This window comes from Polyodon spathula, chromosome 13, assembly GCF_017654505.1.
Source record: "Polyodon spathula isolate WHYD16114869_AA chromosome 13, ASM1765450v1, whole genome shotgun sequence".
Lineage (NCBI taxonomy): Eukaryota > Metazoa > Chordata > Actinopteri > Acipenseriformes > Polyodontidae > Polyodon > Polyodon spathula.
Window position 1 is genome coordinate 21,459,525 of NC_054546.1, and position 16,467 is coordinate 21,475,991.

General features: G+C 38.1%; 1 protein-coding gene across 2 annotated transcripts in view; it reads left to right on the top strand.

The window, feature by feature from the left end:
- The window catches only part of wdr11 (WD repeat domain 11), a 100,719-nt gene that overhangs the window by 74,954 nt on the left and 9,298 nt on the right, over positions 1–16,467 (top strand). For both annotated transcript variants that reach the window (XM_041268748.1, XM_041268750.1), the window contains exons 20-26: positions 4,038–4,146; positions 4,363–4,425; positions 4,971–5,036; positions 7,601–7,781; positions 9,038–9,133; positions 9,425–9,590; positions 10,669–10,766. In XM_041268748.1, coding sequence (XP_041124682.1) covers positions 4,038–4,146; positions 4,363–4,425; positions 4,971–5,036; positions 7,601–7,781; positions 9,038–9,133; positions 9,425–9,590; positions 10,669–10,766 — 779 coding nt within the window. The remainder of the gene's footprint in view (positions 1–4,037; positions 4,147–4,362; positions 4,426–4,970; positions 5,037–7,600; positions 7,782–9,037; positions 9,134–9,424; positions 9,591–10,668; positions 10,767–16,467) is intronic.

Sequence of the window (16,467 nt, forward strand, 5' to 3'; positions counted from 1 at the left end):
ATTTTAACTCAACTCCAATATCAAAAACTGAGAACCTGGCATTTTTATGAAATCACATGACTTGAGCTCAGTATTTTGTTATCCCAAGGAACAATACTACTCAAACAATCAACAAACCTATCTGCTCATTATTTAAAATGTAAATAACATTGTGTATGTGCCCAATGAGCTAGACTGTTGTATTTTCATTTTATATAGAGTTCATAGAGTTGTAGTCAAAAGTTTACCTACTGCAGTGGAAATGTATAATTTCTAGAAATTTCTCAAAAACAAAGAATTTTAGGAAAAATCTTTTGTAGCTAAAGTTTTGCTTGTGGATGAGGAAAAGAAACTTACAAGAAATAAATTCAACTCATACCAAAGATTCTCAATTGGATTTAGATCGGGACTTTGACTAGGCCGTTCCAGAACCTTGATTTTATCTATTTAACTATTCTGAAGTATATTTTGATGTGTTCTATGGATTGTTGTTGTGTTGAAATGTCTAGTTTTGTAGAGGAGGGTTTCAGATGATTGGACAATATCTTTTGGTATGCTCTAGAATCAATTTTAGCATGTATTGGAACAACATTTCCTGTGCCATTAGAGGAAAAACAGCCCCATAGAAGGATATACCACCTCCATGCTTGACAGTAGATATGGTGGTTTTTCTTTGTAAGCCTCACCAGACTTTCTCCAAACGTAACAACTATCGGTGTGACCAGATAGCTAATTTTTTTTTGTTTCATCACTCCACAAAACCTTTGATAAGAACTCATACTCACCATTCAAATGCAATTTTGCAAACTTTAAGCGATTGTCGTTGTTTTTTTTTTTTTTTTAAGAGTGGCTTTTTCCTTGGCCTGTGACCATTGAGACCATGCAATTCTCAACCTGTGGTTGAAATGGAAACTCCAGTCCCACTTGCAGACAATTCACTTTAAATATCTTTGACAGTCAATCTTAGATTGTTATTAACATTCCTCACAATTCTCCTACTTGTTCTTTGTGAAAGAATCTTTTCCCAGACTGTCGGAGCATTGCGACAGTACCATGAGTCTTGTACTTCTTGATAATAGAAACAATAGTTGAAATTGAGATACTCAATCCCCCCCCCCCCAATTACTGTAACCTCTATATCTAACCCATGATGAAAATAATCTTGTGCATTGATATTTTGTTGAGTACCATTGCTCTAAATTAGCATTGTCAGAAAGTATTTATGTTATTTAAATAAACATGGCAATGGGTGGCTCGATGGTGATGCACTTTTGCACTTAAAGGCAACAGAGTTAGTGCTACACTGTATCTGTTAAAAAAAATGGCCTGACATTCTCCTTTAGTATCTTCTGATACAATGCATAATTCATGCTTGTGTCAATGATGGCAAGCAGTCCAGGTCCTGAGGCAGCAAAGCAGCCCCAAACTGTCACACTCCCATCACCATGCTTGACGGTTGGGATGAGGTTCTTCTGTTCGAACACAGTGTGTGGTTTTCGCCGAACCTAACATTTCTCATTGAGGCCAAAAAGTTCTACCTTTGACTCATCTGTCCAGAGAACATTGTTCCAGAAGTCCAGAAGTGGATCATCTATGTGCTCTTTGGCAAACTTCAGACAGGCAGCAATGTTCTTTTTAGAGAGCAGTGGTTTCCTCCTGGCTGTCCTTCTATGAATACCATTCTTGTTGAGTCTTTTTCTGATAGTTGAGCCGTGAACACTCGCATTAGCCAAGGCGAGAGTGGCCTGCTGATCCTAGGATATTACTCTGGGGTTGATGATATTCCGGTTTGTTTTCTGAGAGATTTTGGTAGGACGGCCACTCTTGGGTAGAGTGACTGTGGTCTTCAACTTTCTTCATTTGTAGACTATCTGACAGTGGATTGGTGGAACCCCAAATCCTTAGAAATGGTTTTGTAACCCTTTGATGAGCATCAATGGCAGAGCGGTGCAGGTTTTAATCCAAGATTTCTCTGTATAGTGCGCCACTCATTCTCCCATCAAACCTTTCAATATTGCCAGTCCCTGCTGCTGAAAAGCATCCCCATAACATGATGCTACCACCGCCATACTTTACGGTGGGTATGGTGTTAACTGGCTGGTGTGCAGTGTTTGATTTGCGCCACACATACCGTTTAGCGTTCAGGCCAAAAAGTTCCACTTTAGTCTCATCAGACCACAAGACGTTCTGCCACATAACTGTAGTATCTTCTAGAAAGTAGAGTCCCTGTGGCAATACAAAAGTTCAAAATTCTTTAAGCCAAACTTTCAGTTTAGATGGCTTACCAAACGAGTTTCCATATTGACATTCATGGTCGCACTCTTGTCATCTTGGTTTGGAAGGATTAATTATTTAAGTCCTGCCGTTTTTATTTTCTTTTAAAAAAAATCTCTTTTTTAATTTAAAAACATGATTATAAAAACATAACAAGCCTGTTCAAAGTAACCACGCAGACAGTGCTTTAAATAACGTGTTTTATTCTGAACTGAGGAGATATACCACTCTACGCGGCACCACGTTCGGGAACCAGCAGTTCAACAGGAGTGGAGGTTTTAAAACTCCATTGGAAGAGCTGCTGCCTGAAACAAAGAAAACACTGGATTACAAATACAAAAAGGGCAGGTACATAATTACAGGTACGGGGACAAGTACCTACCTGACCTGTTCCCGCTGACCAAAAAGGGGGCAGCGCTTGGATATTATCAGGCGCAGGGATCGACCACAGAGGGGAGCCACCGCACTCAAGCTACATTCCTCAGCTCTCCGCAAGGGGAGTTTACTTACCTGCCAACTGAGTGCACTCTGCTGGGAGGAATTCCAGGAAAACTGGAGTAGAGAAGGAAATCAGTTAATCTGCAGCAAGGATACAGGCAGTGAAAGAAAAAAAAAAACTTTACTTACGTGTGGGGTGGTCCCAGGGTTTAGCCCAGTGGCCTGTCTGGGTAGGACAGTCTCAGGCACCATGTGTTTTTATTGGATGAACTTTTAGTTGCTTTAATTACTGAGACTGCTAGCTGAGAAGCCCAGCCGTTGTGTTTTGTAAACTTTATTTTCGGTTTAATAAATATTCCTTTCTGACATCTGTGGTCCAGCTTACTCTGTCCTCACACGACACTTATGTATACTTTATATATATATAAAATCTCACCCCCCTCCGCGGCGCCGGACTATATATATATATATATAATAATATATTATATATATATCTATATATATATAAAACGCATTACGCATAAAACGCATCACCACGCATAGCCGTGTAATATTGAATAATATCGCCATTAACAGAAGGATAGAGAAATACGTTGGATCACACTGAGGAAAAAGGGAACATCAATTGATTTTGCCATGAAATGCCATGACAAAAGCCCCACGTTGCAAATATATCAGCAAAAGAGAGAGTAAAAGATGTTCTTTGCTTTGCTTTATACACTGTGAAGGTGGTACCCGATGAGATCCATAGTGCTCTACCACCAGGGGAAATTGACATTGACTTGTTTTGGTCATCAACAGTTGACCACGTTCCTAATTAGATTTCAGATACATAAGTGCAGTGACAAACAGTGATGCTGTTGATGCTGAACAGTGTGTTCTCTTTCAGAAGACAAACTGAAAGAGCTGGTGCTCTTTATTTAAATCTTGGAATTTAGAAAGACTTTATATTTAAAAAAAAAAAGAGCCTTATGCTAGTATTTTGATATCCAGTATGAGAGAAGAACCCAATACAACTGCACAGTCTTGTACAGAGATACCACATAATTTTGTATACATTTTTTTTTTGTTTTGTTTTTTTTCTGTGCATAATTCCCTGGGGTGTAATGATATATATATATATATATATATATATATATATATATATATATATATATATATATATATATATATATATATATTACACCCCAGGGAATTATGCTCAGAAGCAAAAAGTCTGAGAACATCTTGTCTACTTGACTAGGTTTCTTTAACAGCCACTAAGATGTATTAAAGATGAAGTATTGAAGATTAAGGTATATTTAAGATGTCAGGCCTCCAAGTATGATTCTGTTGTGTTTGCTCAGATCCAGTGTGGTGTCCTTATCTGCTTCTGCCGAGAGCCTCCCTGGCATTGAAGGCATTTTTGATCCATCAGCCCTGGAACGGTTCATACACCCTGGACGTTGCCCAAATGTAAGTTTCTTGAGCAAGTCATCCTATCTTAATATAGTATTCAAGTATATAAACACATTGAATTACATTTATATTATTGACTTAAAAAAAACTGTGGCTTACTGAGTTATTGTGTGACGTGTTCGTTGTCATGTCTTATTGTAATAATTGATTTTTTAATTAGACTGTTTACAAGTAAAACAGTCTAACCTCTTTTTCTTGTTTTTTTTTCTACAGTAATTACACAGAAAAGGAGGATATTAAAAGCCTAATTCAAGAGCAGCTTAACTCCCTGTCCAAGTAAGAAAGCAGAATTGTTATGCAGACTTAGTTGTGATAATGCCATATCGATCATATTGGGATTACTGCGATGTGTTTAAAATTATGTGTATATACACACAGTGCCTTGCAAAAGTATTCAGACCCTTCCTATTGTGTCCCATTTTGTGAAATTACAAAATGATGCATACACATTTTTTTAAACTTAATATTTTATTCAAAACTTGAATGCTCAGACTGAAGACTTCTAAGGGTAAGATAAGTTACAGTAAATGTCGGCAAAAACTAAAGCGATAAAACTGAAATATGTTGATTGCTCTAGTGGAGGCTTTGAGTAAATTGTTGATACTCATAATGCATCAGGGTAGAAAAATGCAACATGTGTAAGACTTTTGCACAGCAGTGTATATATCTCGTTGTTTTTTTTGTTTGTTTTGTTTTGTTTTAACTACTACAAAACAGAGAAATCAAGTTTTACAAAATTACTCTAAATAATAATTATAATATTTTTGTATTTATTTGGTGTTTGTTTTTGAAACACAATAGTCTATTTTCTATTCTTATAGTGACATCAAGAGCATTTTTCTGGATCCAGAGTTTAGTTTGCTGCAGAGAAGCTTGTTAGTTTCAAGGTAAGTGTTTTTTAATATATAATTGAGAAAGAAAGAAAGAAAGAAATGAAAGAAAAAACTTTGCAAACGAAAAACACAAAACAGCACGACAGCAAGTTCCACAAAAAAAAATTCCACAAAAAAAAAGATAAAAACAAAAAAAAAAAAAGGAAAACCTGGTAGTCTCATCGTAGTTGAGACCTAGGCTAAATAAACGCACGTCTCTTCGAACTAAATAACAAGTCCAACCACCGCTTATTTACACGTAAACGCAAACATTATTAACTCTTATTATGCCTTACTTTCAGCTCGGCTTCTTTCTTTCTTCACGTTATTTCAAAGAAAGAAAGAAAGAAAGAAAGAAAGAAAGAAAGAAATGGACAGTTGTATTGCTTTGAAATGTGTACATGTGTTGCATTTTGTAACAAAACAGGTTTTTCCCATGGTAGTTTGAAACAAAGTACTAAAGCACTTACCTTATACTGAATGCGCTGACAAAAACATAGATTGTACTTCATCAGTACTGCTGCATTATTATCCAGTATACAGGATTATCTATTCCATTGTGTAAGAATAGGACTTCATTTAAACTATCTTAAAGAAATACTTGGTACAGGTGTGAAATATTACAATTACCTTAACTTGTGTATTCATGTTGTTTTGAATCACTGTATACAGCTTCTGTTTGTCACCTTTGGTGATTCAACTGATCGTGCGGCCTCTGTTGCGCTGTCAAGCGTGTATTCTGTCTAGGTACAACTGGTACACCAGAGTGTAACCATGAACCTGTCTCCTTGCAACACTGCCCCCAGTGGATGTAAGAAATATCTTTTTTTCTATGTGGTATTTCTTACTGATGTATCTCCTTAATCCACTGGGGGCAGTGTTGTGGGGAGAGGGATTGCATACTACAGTAGCTCTCAAAAGTATTCACCCCCCAACCCACCCACATACCCCCTTGGACTTTTCCACATTTTATTGTGTTACAACATGGAATCAAAATGGATTTAATTAGGAGTTTTTGCCACGGATCAACACAAAAAAGTAAATAATGTCCATTTTGATTCCATGTTATAACACAATAAAATGTGGAAAAGTCCAAGGGGGGGTGAATACTTTTGAGAGCCACTGTATTGTTTAAAGTGGTTTGAAGAAGGTGCTGGTATGCACAAAAAAAGGGGGGATAATTATTTTACTGTCAATTGTTTTTAGATTATGCATCATAGAAGGTCTATATAAATTAAATATTTCAAATCTTTTTTTAGTGACTGCTGTTTAAGTTTTGGGGTGCTTCTAAATGGTATTATTATTATTTATTTATTTATTTATTTTTATTTTATTTTATTTAATTTTTTTTTTTTTTTAGCAGACACCCTTATCCAGGGCGGCTTACAATTGTTACAAAATATTACATTACGAAGTATTGCATTATAAAATATCACATTACAAGTTGTCACATTCTAAAATATCACATTACAGAATACCATAATACAGATAAAAGCAGTTATGAAAGTACAATAAGATAAAATTAGAATACAATATATTATAAGTAAAAGCAAGTTTGACTAAGAGTAGTTAAAACTTATAGGAAATATTTGCTTATATGAGTAAAGTCCAGTAGGAACACGTAGTGGGTATGACAAATGGATGAGAATGATTTCAAATAAGAGCAATTACAAAAAAACATGAGTACGGTTACCTGTATGAGTAAAATCAAATACAAGATACAGTAAGTAGTTATAGTTAGGAGCAGTTAGTAAGTACCCACTGGAGGACTCATATAACACCTTGAATAGACAGTATTTCATTTGTTTGCATCACGAGAGAACCTTTAGAAAAAAACAGCTATTTATATTTCTTATATTTTTTATATATTACTGATATTGTTATTTACTCCAACAATCAGGGTAATCAACAGAATGAATATTTGCAGGTGAATTTCTTTGCTCTTGTCCAGATATTTGAGATCTTGGTGGATGAGAAGTTTGCTGATTTTGTTCAGGCTTGGTGCCAACTTTTTTTTGTAGGTCTGATATTTCTGTGTTGTCCAAACTGTTGGAATTGTCACTCTGTGACTGCTCAGTCTTAGATTGATTTCGCTGGCCTAGATTGCTCTTTTCCTTTTGATGTCATAAAACTATTAAAAAAAAAAAAAGAGAGACGAAATTCAGCATGAAACATATTAGTAGAATTTGGCTTGCGCAATTTCCAACACACATGACCTGAGGTGAGGCATACTCTCGCTAGGTACAGTAGTCAACGCTTTTTGTTCTAAACCAAAGGTCTGGGTAGGGTGTTTTGCAGTAGTAGGCCTTTAACATTTATATAATTTTTTTTTTCCCCCTGTTCCAAAAACAGAAAAATGATGTACTGAGCGAACCTGAACAAGAAGAATAAATGGATTAAGATAACTGATTTTTCATTCCCACCCCAAGTTTGAATTTATTTAATTAAAGCTAATAAGTTATGACACATCAGGGCAAACCATCAGTTGGCATACAAAGCATATTTGTGTGATTGCAGGGACTCAACAGCCCGTAGTGATTTATTTTCTCATCTCCTCATTCCTCTCCTCTCCTCTCCAGGCTGTATGGGGATGAGTCTGACCTGCAGTTCTGGATGGTTGCAGCCCATTATCTGCACAAGTTTTCTCAGGGAGAGCAGCTCAGCGAGCCAGCTGCTGCTGGGGCTGCCGCAGCACAGGAGAAGCCAGAGAACCACCTCGACATCTGCTATGACACACTGTGCGAGAATGCATACTTCCAGGTACAGCCGAGTGAAACAGATTGCAATAGAAAGGCATTATTCACACCAGAGGAAGCTGTGGAATGCATTCATTGAACAGATGAAGTTATCTATTGGACCAGAACGCTCATACACAAGGATTATATTTATTTATTTGGATGTTTTGTTTGTTTTCTGTTTTCTGAAGAAGACACATGAATTTGATTTAAATGGCCACTTCTATATATTTATTCTGAGTAATAAAGTTAGAAGTGGAGAAGTAAAAACATCTGTCTTTGGTTTGATTTAAGAATGTTTTAGGTAGACTGCCTTGCAGATTTATTTTTGCTACATGTTGTTTACACGAATTAAAGGAATATTTGTTTGCTGGGATGCACCAGTATTCAGATATGCATTGGAACTGATCATTAAGAAACAAAACGAAATTCAGCAATTTATATATTTGTACCCTTGTCTAATAACAATTTTTTAAATTACTATCGTGGCAGGGCAAAAGCCCTAAAATGTAAATAGTGAGTGGGGGGATGTAAGGTTGGCAGGGATGGGGTTAAATCTGTCCCAGCCAGCAATCAGAGACGTCTCCAATTACCTAATTGGGGAATGACCACACCTGTGATTGTTTGCAGGGACAGACTACCCCATCCCTGCCTACCTTACATTCCCATACACACACTGTTTACATTTTAGGGTTTTTGCCCTGCTATACTATGCATTGTGTTTTTTGACATGAAACACAGTTTTGGGGTGCTTTGTTACTGATATTGGTGTTATTATAAAGGGCTACACAAACACACCACAATTGGTGGATCTTTTATATATCGCAGCCTGGCACAGATTATTAAGTTAGCAGCCGTCTGAGCACAGTATTATGTAAACTTGCAAACAATAAAAGTTTGCTCCTTTTTTTTTTTTTTTTTCCATAGCCCTTCCTTTTAGTAGAACCAACATAAATCAGCTTCCAAACATTCTTTTACCACACTGTATATAATAGTGCCATTTTGTGGCAAGGCAGCGAAATGTATAAAAAAATGCCATTCTTTGTTGGCAGTGGTCTTTTACACAGGGCACAGTCCACATATGATGGATCGTAGTCCAGATCATCACAATGACTCTTATTAATTCAACACATCAGACTGCCAAATGAAGGAGTGTATTGTGCTTGGCAGTGCAGCTCTAGTAGATTTATCATCAGATAATGGTCTTGTCCCGTCCCCCCGTCCCCCATTGCTGACTGCTGTAATTTATGTATTCATTTATTTATTTATTATGTTTACCAGAAATTCCAGCTTGAAAGAGTTCACTTGCAGGAAGTGAAGAGGTCAAACTACGATCACACCAAGAAATGTGCTGACCAGCTCCTTCTGCTGGGACAGGTTTGTCATGACAACTCATTTTAGATCATTCACAAAACTACTCCTAGCTTGTGTGTTTAGTATTAGCACAATTTTTTATGTGATATTTCTATCAATTTGTAACTGTTTTACGCATCTCAATGTGCAGTTTCGAACAAAACATGTTATAACAAACACATTTTCATAAATAAAATGAAAAAACACAGCATATGTTACTGCATTAGGTTAAAGATAGATCTCAGTTACTACTATATGTTCGACTTCCACTTCCTAGGTCACATGCTCACAAGCTTTCTCTTCCTCATTGTACAGACTGACCGGGCAGTGCAGTTGCTGCTGGAAACAAATGCTGAGAACACCAGCTATTACTGCGATTCACTAAAAGCCTGTCTGGTGACAACTATTACCTCCTCTGGACCTTCACAGAGCACCATCAAACTTGTAGCCACAAATATGATAGCTAATGGGAAACTGGCAGGTAAGAGCACTGCACAAAGATTTATAGGACTTTATAGGGCACTATTGTAGGGCAGTTATCTCTAAATATCTTGTGCACACTAACTGCAATATATGAAACTATACCATTTCCACTTAGACACTTACATACTGTGCCAAATTCACAAATCGCAAGATCTAGGGACCAACTTACTCGCTGATGTATTATAATTATAATTGATTGACTTTTATTTTGCAAGCCTCAATTATACATCACTAATTGATTCATTGCCTTCAGTGATTCTGTGTACCATGTTGCCCTGTTTCAAGCCTCACGTCCTGGAGCAACAACAAAATCTAATGAAAAATCGTGCGTCTTCTAATTGCATATATGACGGTACATGTGGGTTTTACAGATAACTTTTTTTTATGAGAAAAGCTGATTCTTTTCATTATTATTTTAAAGGATCAACATGTAAGCATGTAAAAACTATAGTTGCATTGTACTACACCTTTAAACAACTAGTAATTGAATGTAATCTTCTGCTAAATAGTGAGCATTCCTGTGTTTCTGTGAGATACAGTGAAGAGAAGTATCTCACCGGGGTTATGTTGTTATTGCTGTTTAATACAATGTATTGGATCCAGTAAGCTGTGAATTTATAGTCATCCTACATTAAAGATGTGAAATAAGCTACCAAAATAGATATATATGGACCTGAAAAAAAATCCTAAAAACAGCCATTATTTTGAAAAGTGCTCACTGTAACTAGCTCAGTATTTTCATTGTTGTTTGCCTTTCCACTGAACGTTTTAAAGCCTCACTCCAAGACTCTGTAGAATAACTTCAGCCTCATGTTAAGCAAGTTTTTATTTGAAAACAATTAATTTTGTGGACAGTGCATTAAATAAAAAGAAAATTTAAAAAAATAATTGAATTCTCCTGTGTCACCTGTGCAGAAATGAGAGCAGTAAGCACAGCCTCTCCTTTCCAGCACTGTAGCATTGAATGCTAAAGTCATTTCTAGTGACTGGATCTGCAAACTGCATATTGAAAATTAATTTCATGGATTGCCACTTAATTTGCTGTTTGTTTGGTTTTTTTTTTTTGTTCTTTCTAGAGGGTGTGCAGCTGCTGTGCCTGATAGATAAAGCTGCTGATGCCTGTCGCTATCTACAAACATATGGGGAATGGAATCGGGCAGCCTGGCTCGCAAAGGTACTGATTTTGTGATTCAATTTATCGTGGGGACAGCCAATATATCATGTTTGTTTGCATACTTTTATTTTTATTTATTTTTCAGAAAATTGGTGAATTTATGCTTGTGAAAGTCGAGGCACTGGCTACAGTCAGGCACCACACAAGCTTCCCCTTACAGCTCTGAGAGAGAGAGAGAGCACAACTCAATTCTGACTTGAACTCTGCCTACCTGCCTGTCTGACCTGTCATTCAGTCCTCTCTCATTGTGTTGTGGATTGCACTTCAGTCCTCTCGAGGCTAGGTTGACATTGCCAAATGAATTTTATTTGTGGTCTGAGCTGTATTCTAACCCAGACCTCCAAAGGTGAAAGTCATAGACTTAACTCATTACTAACAGTTGTTTTTTTATTTAACCCACCTACTCATACACACTGAACAAGTGTTTTATAAAGTCTCCTCAATTCTCTTTCATTTGAATAGAAACAATACAGAGATATTGTTAAATGATTTGGTACTGCCTCAAAAACAATTAATGCAACATAACTATGAACATTCAAAAGTGGACCTTACATTTTGGTCTGCGAACCACATACTGGCCCAAGTAAACTGGTCTGGCTATGCCTAGTTAACCAGAAAACAAATAGGAAGCTTGATCAATATGTCTACCAAGCTTCAATTGTGTCATATGTCTTACTGTGGAGCCTCTAAAGTACAGAAGAGACAAACACGTGCTTCTAGCAGAGGATTCTATCTCAGAGTACAGCAGAGACATCACGTGCTTCCAGCAGAGGATTCTATCTCAGAGTACAGGAGAGACATCACGTGCTTCCAGCAGAGGATTCTATCTCAGAGTACAGCAGAGACATAAGAACATAAGAAAGTTTACAAACGAGAGGAGGCCATTCGGCCCATCTTGCTCGTTTGGTTGTTAGTAGCTTATTGATCCCAAAATCTCATCAAGCAGCTTCTTGAAGGATCCCAGGGTGTTAGCTTCAACAACATTACTGGGGAGTTGATTCCAGACCCTCACAATTCTCTGTGTAAAAAAGTGTCTCCTATTTTCTGTTCTGAATGCCCCTTTTTCTAAACTCCATTTGTGACCCCTGGTCCTTGTTTCTTTTTTCAGGCTGAAAAAGTCCCTTGGGTCGACACTGTCAATACCTTTTAGAATTTTGAATGCTTGAATTAGGTCGACACGTAGTCTTCTTTGTTCAAGACTGAACAGATTCAATTCTTTTAGCCTGTCTGCATATGACATGCCTTTTAAGCCCGGAATAATTCTGGTCGCTCTTCTTTGCACTCTTTCTAGAGCAGCAATATCTTTTTTATAGCGAGGTGACCAGAACTGAACACAATATTCAAGATGAGGTCTTACTAGTGCATTGTACAGTTTTAACATTACTTCCCTTGATTTAAATTCAACACTTTTCACAATGTATCCGAGCATCTTGTTAGCCTTTTTTATAGCTTCCCCACATTGTCTAGATGAAGACATTTCTGAGTCAACAAAAACTCCTAGGTCTTTTTCATAGATTCCTTCTCCAATTTCAATATCTCCCATATGATATTTATAATGTACATTTTTATTTACTGCATGCAGTACCTTACACTTTTCTCTATTAAATGTCATTTGCCATGTGTCTGCCCAGTTCTGAATCTTGTCTAGATCATTTTGAATGACCTTTGCTGCTGCAACAGTGTTTGCCACTCCTCCTACTTTTGTGTCGTCTGCAAATTTAACAAGTTTGCTTACTATACCAGAATCTAAATCATTAATGTAGATTAGGAATAGCAGAGGACCTAATACTGATCCCTGTGGTACACCGCTGGTTACCACACTCCATTCTGAGGTTTTTCCTCTAATCAGTACTTTCTGTTTTCTACATGTTAACCACTCCCTAATCCATGTACATGTGTTTCCTTGAATCCCAACTGCGTTCAGTTTGAGAATTAATCTTTTGTGCGGGACTTTGTCAAAAGCTTTCTGGAAATCTAAATAAACCATGTCATATGCTTTGCAATTATCCATTATGGATGTTGCATCCTCAAAAAAATCAAGCAAGTTAGTTAGGCACGATCTCCCTTTCCTAAAACCATGTTGACTGTCTCCCAGTACCCTGTTACCATATAGGTAATTTTCCATTTTGGATCTTATTATAGTTTCCATAAGTTTGCATATAATAGAAGTCAGGCTTACTGGTCTGTAGTTACCTGGTTCAGTTTTGTTTCCCTTTTTGTGGATCGGTATTACGTTTGCAATTTTCCAGTCTGTCGGTACCACCCCTGTGTCAAGAGACTGCTGCATGATCTTGGTTAGCGGTTTGTAAATTACTTCTTTCATTTCTTTGAGTACTACTGGGAGGATCTCATCCGGCCCAGGGGATTTGTTTATTTTAAGAGCTCCTAGTCCCTTTAACACTTCTGCCTCAGTTATGCTAAAGTTATTTAAAACTGGACAGGAACTGGATGACATGTGGGGCATGTTGTCAGTATCTTCCTTTGTAAAAACTTGTGAAAAGTAATCATTTAATATATTTGCTATTTTTTTTTCTTCATCTACGATTTTGCCATTTGTATCTCTTAAACATTTAATCTCCTCTTTGAATGTTCTCTTGCTGTTGTAATATTGGAAAAACATTTTGGAATTGGTTTTAGCTCCCTTAGCAATGTTCATTTCTATTTCTCTCTTGGCCTTTCTAACTTCCTTTTTGACTTGCGTTTGCAGTTCTGTGTACTCTTTCTGCGTACTTTCTTTTTGGTCCTTTTTTAATGCTCTGTAAAGTGCCTTTTTTCGCTGAATATTTTTTTTAATTGATCTATTAAACCATTTTGGCAATTTAGTTTTACATTTAGATTTGTCTACTTTAGGGATATAATTGTTTTGTGCCTCTAGTACTACATTTTTGAAGAACAACCATCCTTCTTCTGTGGGTGTTTTCTCTATTTTACTCCAATCTACTTCTGTTAGTCTCTGTTTCATACCTTCATAGTTTGCTTTTCTAAAATTGTAAACCTTAGCTTTAGTCATTTCTTTTGGGGATTTAAAAAAACACTTCAAATGAGACCATGTTGTGGTCTGAGTTTGCCAGTGGTTCTCTGACCTCTGTTTTAGTTATTCTATCTTCGTTATTTGAAAAGACTAAATCAAGGCATGCCTCCCCTCTAGTCGGTGCCTTGACAAATTGTGTTAGGAAGCAGTCATTTGTCATTTCCACCATTTCTATTTCATCCTTCGTGCTACCCACCGGGTTTTCCCATTTTATTTGGGGGAAGTTGAAATCCCCCATTAGTATGGCTTCTCCTTTGCTACACACATTTCTAATGTCATTGTATAACAGATTAATTGTGCTCACCATCTGAATCTGGCGGTCTATAGCATGCTCCTGTTATTATGCCTTTTGAATTTTTGTCCGTTATTCTGACCCATATTGATTCGGTTTTATTTTCTTTGTCCAGGTTTAACACCTGGGCTTCAAGACTGTTTCTTATGTATAGCGCTACCCCTCCTCCTCTTCTGTCCTGCCTGTCTTTCCTATACAGTGTATACCCACAAATATTATATTCGTCCCCATCACTCTCAGACAACCAAGTTTCTGTAACACCTATCACATCATAGTTACCTGTTAGTGCAGTAGCTTCAAGTTCTAGAATTTTGTTTCTGATACTTCTAGCATTTAGATAAATACATTTAATGGTTGTCTTACCTGAGTTGTTGTTCTTGTTTTGATGCGGTCTCCCTTCTGTTTTTTTGTTGATTTCTCCCCCCTTCCTTTCTAGTTTAAATGCTTCTGAACCTGCTCGAGGATCTTTTCTCCGAGTAGACTAGTTCCCTTGTTATTTAAATGCAGTCCATCCCGTCTATACAGATAGTCCTCGTTGTAGAATGTGGTCCAATGATCAAGATAGGTGAAGCCTTCCCGTGTGCACCACGTCTTCAACCATGCGTTTTGATTAATTATTTCCAGCTGTCCATATGGTCCTTTGCAAGGTGCGGGTAGTATACCAGAAAATACCACGGTTTTGGTTTTTTCTTTTAATTTCCTTCCTAGCTCTCTGAATTTGTTTTGCAGGGATTTTGGTCTGTCTCTTCCAATGTTGTTTGTACCAATGTGGACGACTACTACCGGGTCGTCTCCTGTTCGTTCTAGGAGCCTGTCCACGTTCTCAGTGATGTGCTTGACCGAGGCTCCCGGAAGGCAGCACACTGTTGTAGTAAGGGGGTCCAAACTGCGAATTGAACTTGCTGTGTTTCTCAATATGGAGTCCCCAACAATCATGACCTCCCTTCTTTTTGCTGTCTGGTCACCACTGTCAATAGGGTCCTGGATGTTGTTCCTTTCATTCTCTTGTTGTTGGTTCTGCTCATCAAAATTCTGAAGTGACTCAAATCTGTTGGTTGTTTTGATTTCTGGTGGTTGTGTTTGACGAAGTTTCTTTTTTTCCCTGCTTCTGCCTACCTGAACCCAGCTGTTCTGACCTTCTATCTCCCTGGTGGCTTTCAGTCTGTTAGGGGTGATGCAGACTTCCATGAATTGTGGGTGTGCCAGTTCCTCAAGATCCTGTTGCTGTCTCACTTCTTCCAGCTCCATTTCTAGCATACTTACTAGTTTATGCAAATCCTGGATCGCGCGGCACTTTACGCACACTTGGTTTAGCTCTGCTGGGTTTTCTCGGATTTCCCACATCAAGCAGGTGTCACAGATTACTGGCTTGAAGACCATGTTGAGGTTTTTTTTTTTTTGAAGTTTAGTTTCTTCTGCAGCCGTCAACCTGCTTTCAAACTGCTTCGAAACTGCTCTGTACTTTTCCACGCCTGTACTTCTCCCACTCGCTGTCGCTTCCACTCGCTGTCGCTGGGAAGACTGCCTCATTTAACTGCGTTGTTCTGCTGTGCTGTTGGCTCCTCCCCTCGCCCGTGTCTCAAAACGGCGCTGAATTTGAATCAGCTGCTCCGAGTTTCAGCTTGTTTGTTATCAGAAAAACACACGCGGCTGTTTGACTTTGAGCTGCTGCTGTGTTTCCCCAATGTCCTCTGTTTTCTGATTAAAGCAATTCAAGATGCAATTTCTCCTTACTGCTTCGAAACTGCTCTGTACTTTTCCACGCCTGTACTTCTCCCACTCGCTGTCGCTTCCACTCGCTGTCGCTGGGAAGACTGCCTCATTTAACTGCGTTGTTCTGCTGTGCTGTTGGCTCCTCCCCTCGCCCGTGTCTCAAAACGGCGCTGAATTTGAATCAGCTGCTCCGAGTTTCAGCTTGTTTGTTATCAGAAAAACACACGCGGCTGTTTGACTTTGAGCTGCTGCTGTGTTTCCCCAATGTCCTCTGTTTTCTGATTAAAGCAATTCAAGATGCAATTTCTCCTTACTGCTTCGAAACTGCTCTGTACTTTTCCACGCCTGTACTTCTCCCTGCTCTGTACTCGCTGTCGGTACTTTGTCGCTGGGAAGACATCACGTGCTTCCAGCAGAGGATTCTATCTCAGAGTACAGCAGAGACATCACGTGCTTCCAGCAGAGGATTCTATCTTAGAGTACAGCAGAGACATCACGTGCTTCCAGCAGAGGATTCTATCTCAGAGTACAGCAGAGACATCACGTGCTTCCAGCAGAGGATTCTATCTCAGAGTACAGCAGAGACATCACGTGCTTCCAGCAGAGGATTCTATCTCAGAGTACAGCAGAGACATCACGTGCTTTCAGCAGAGGATTCTATCTCA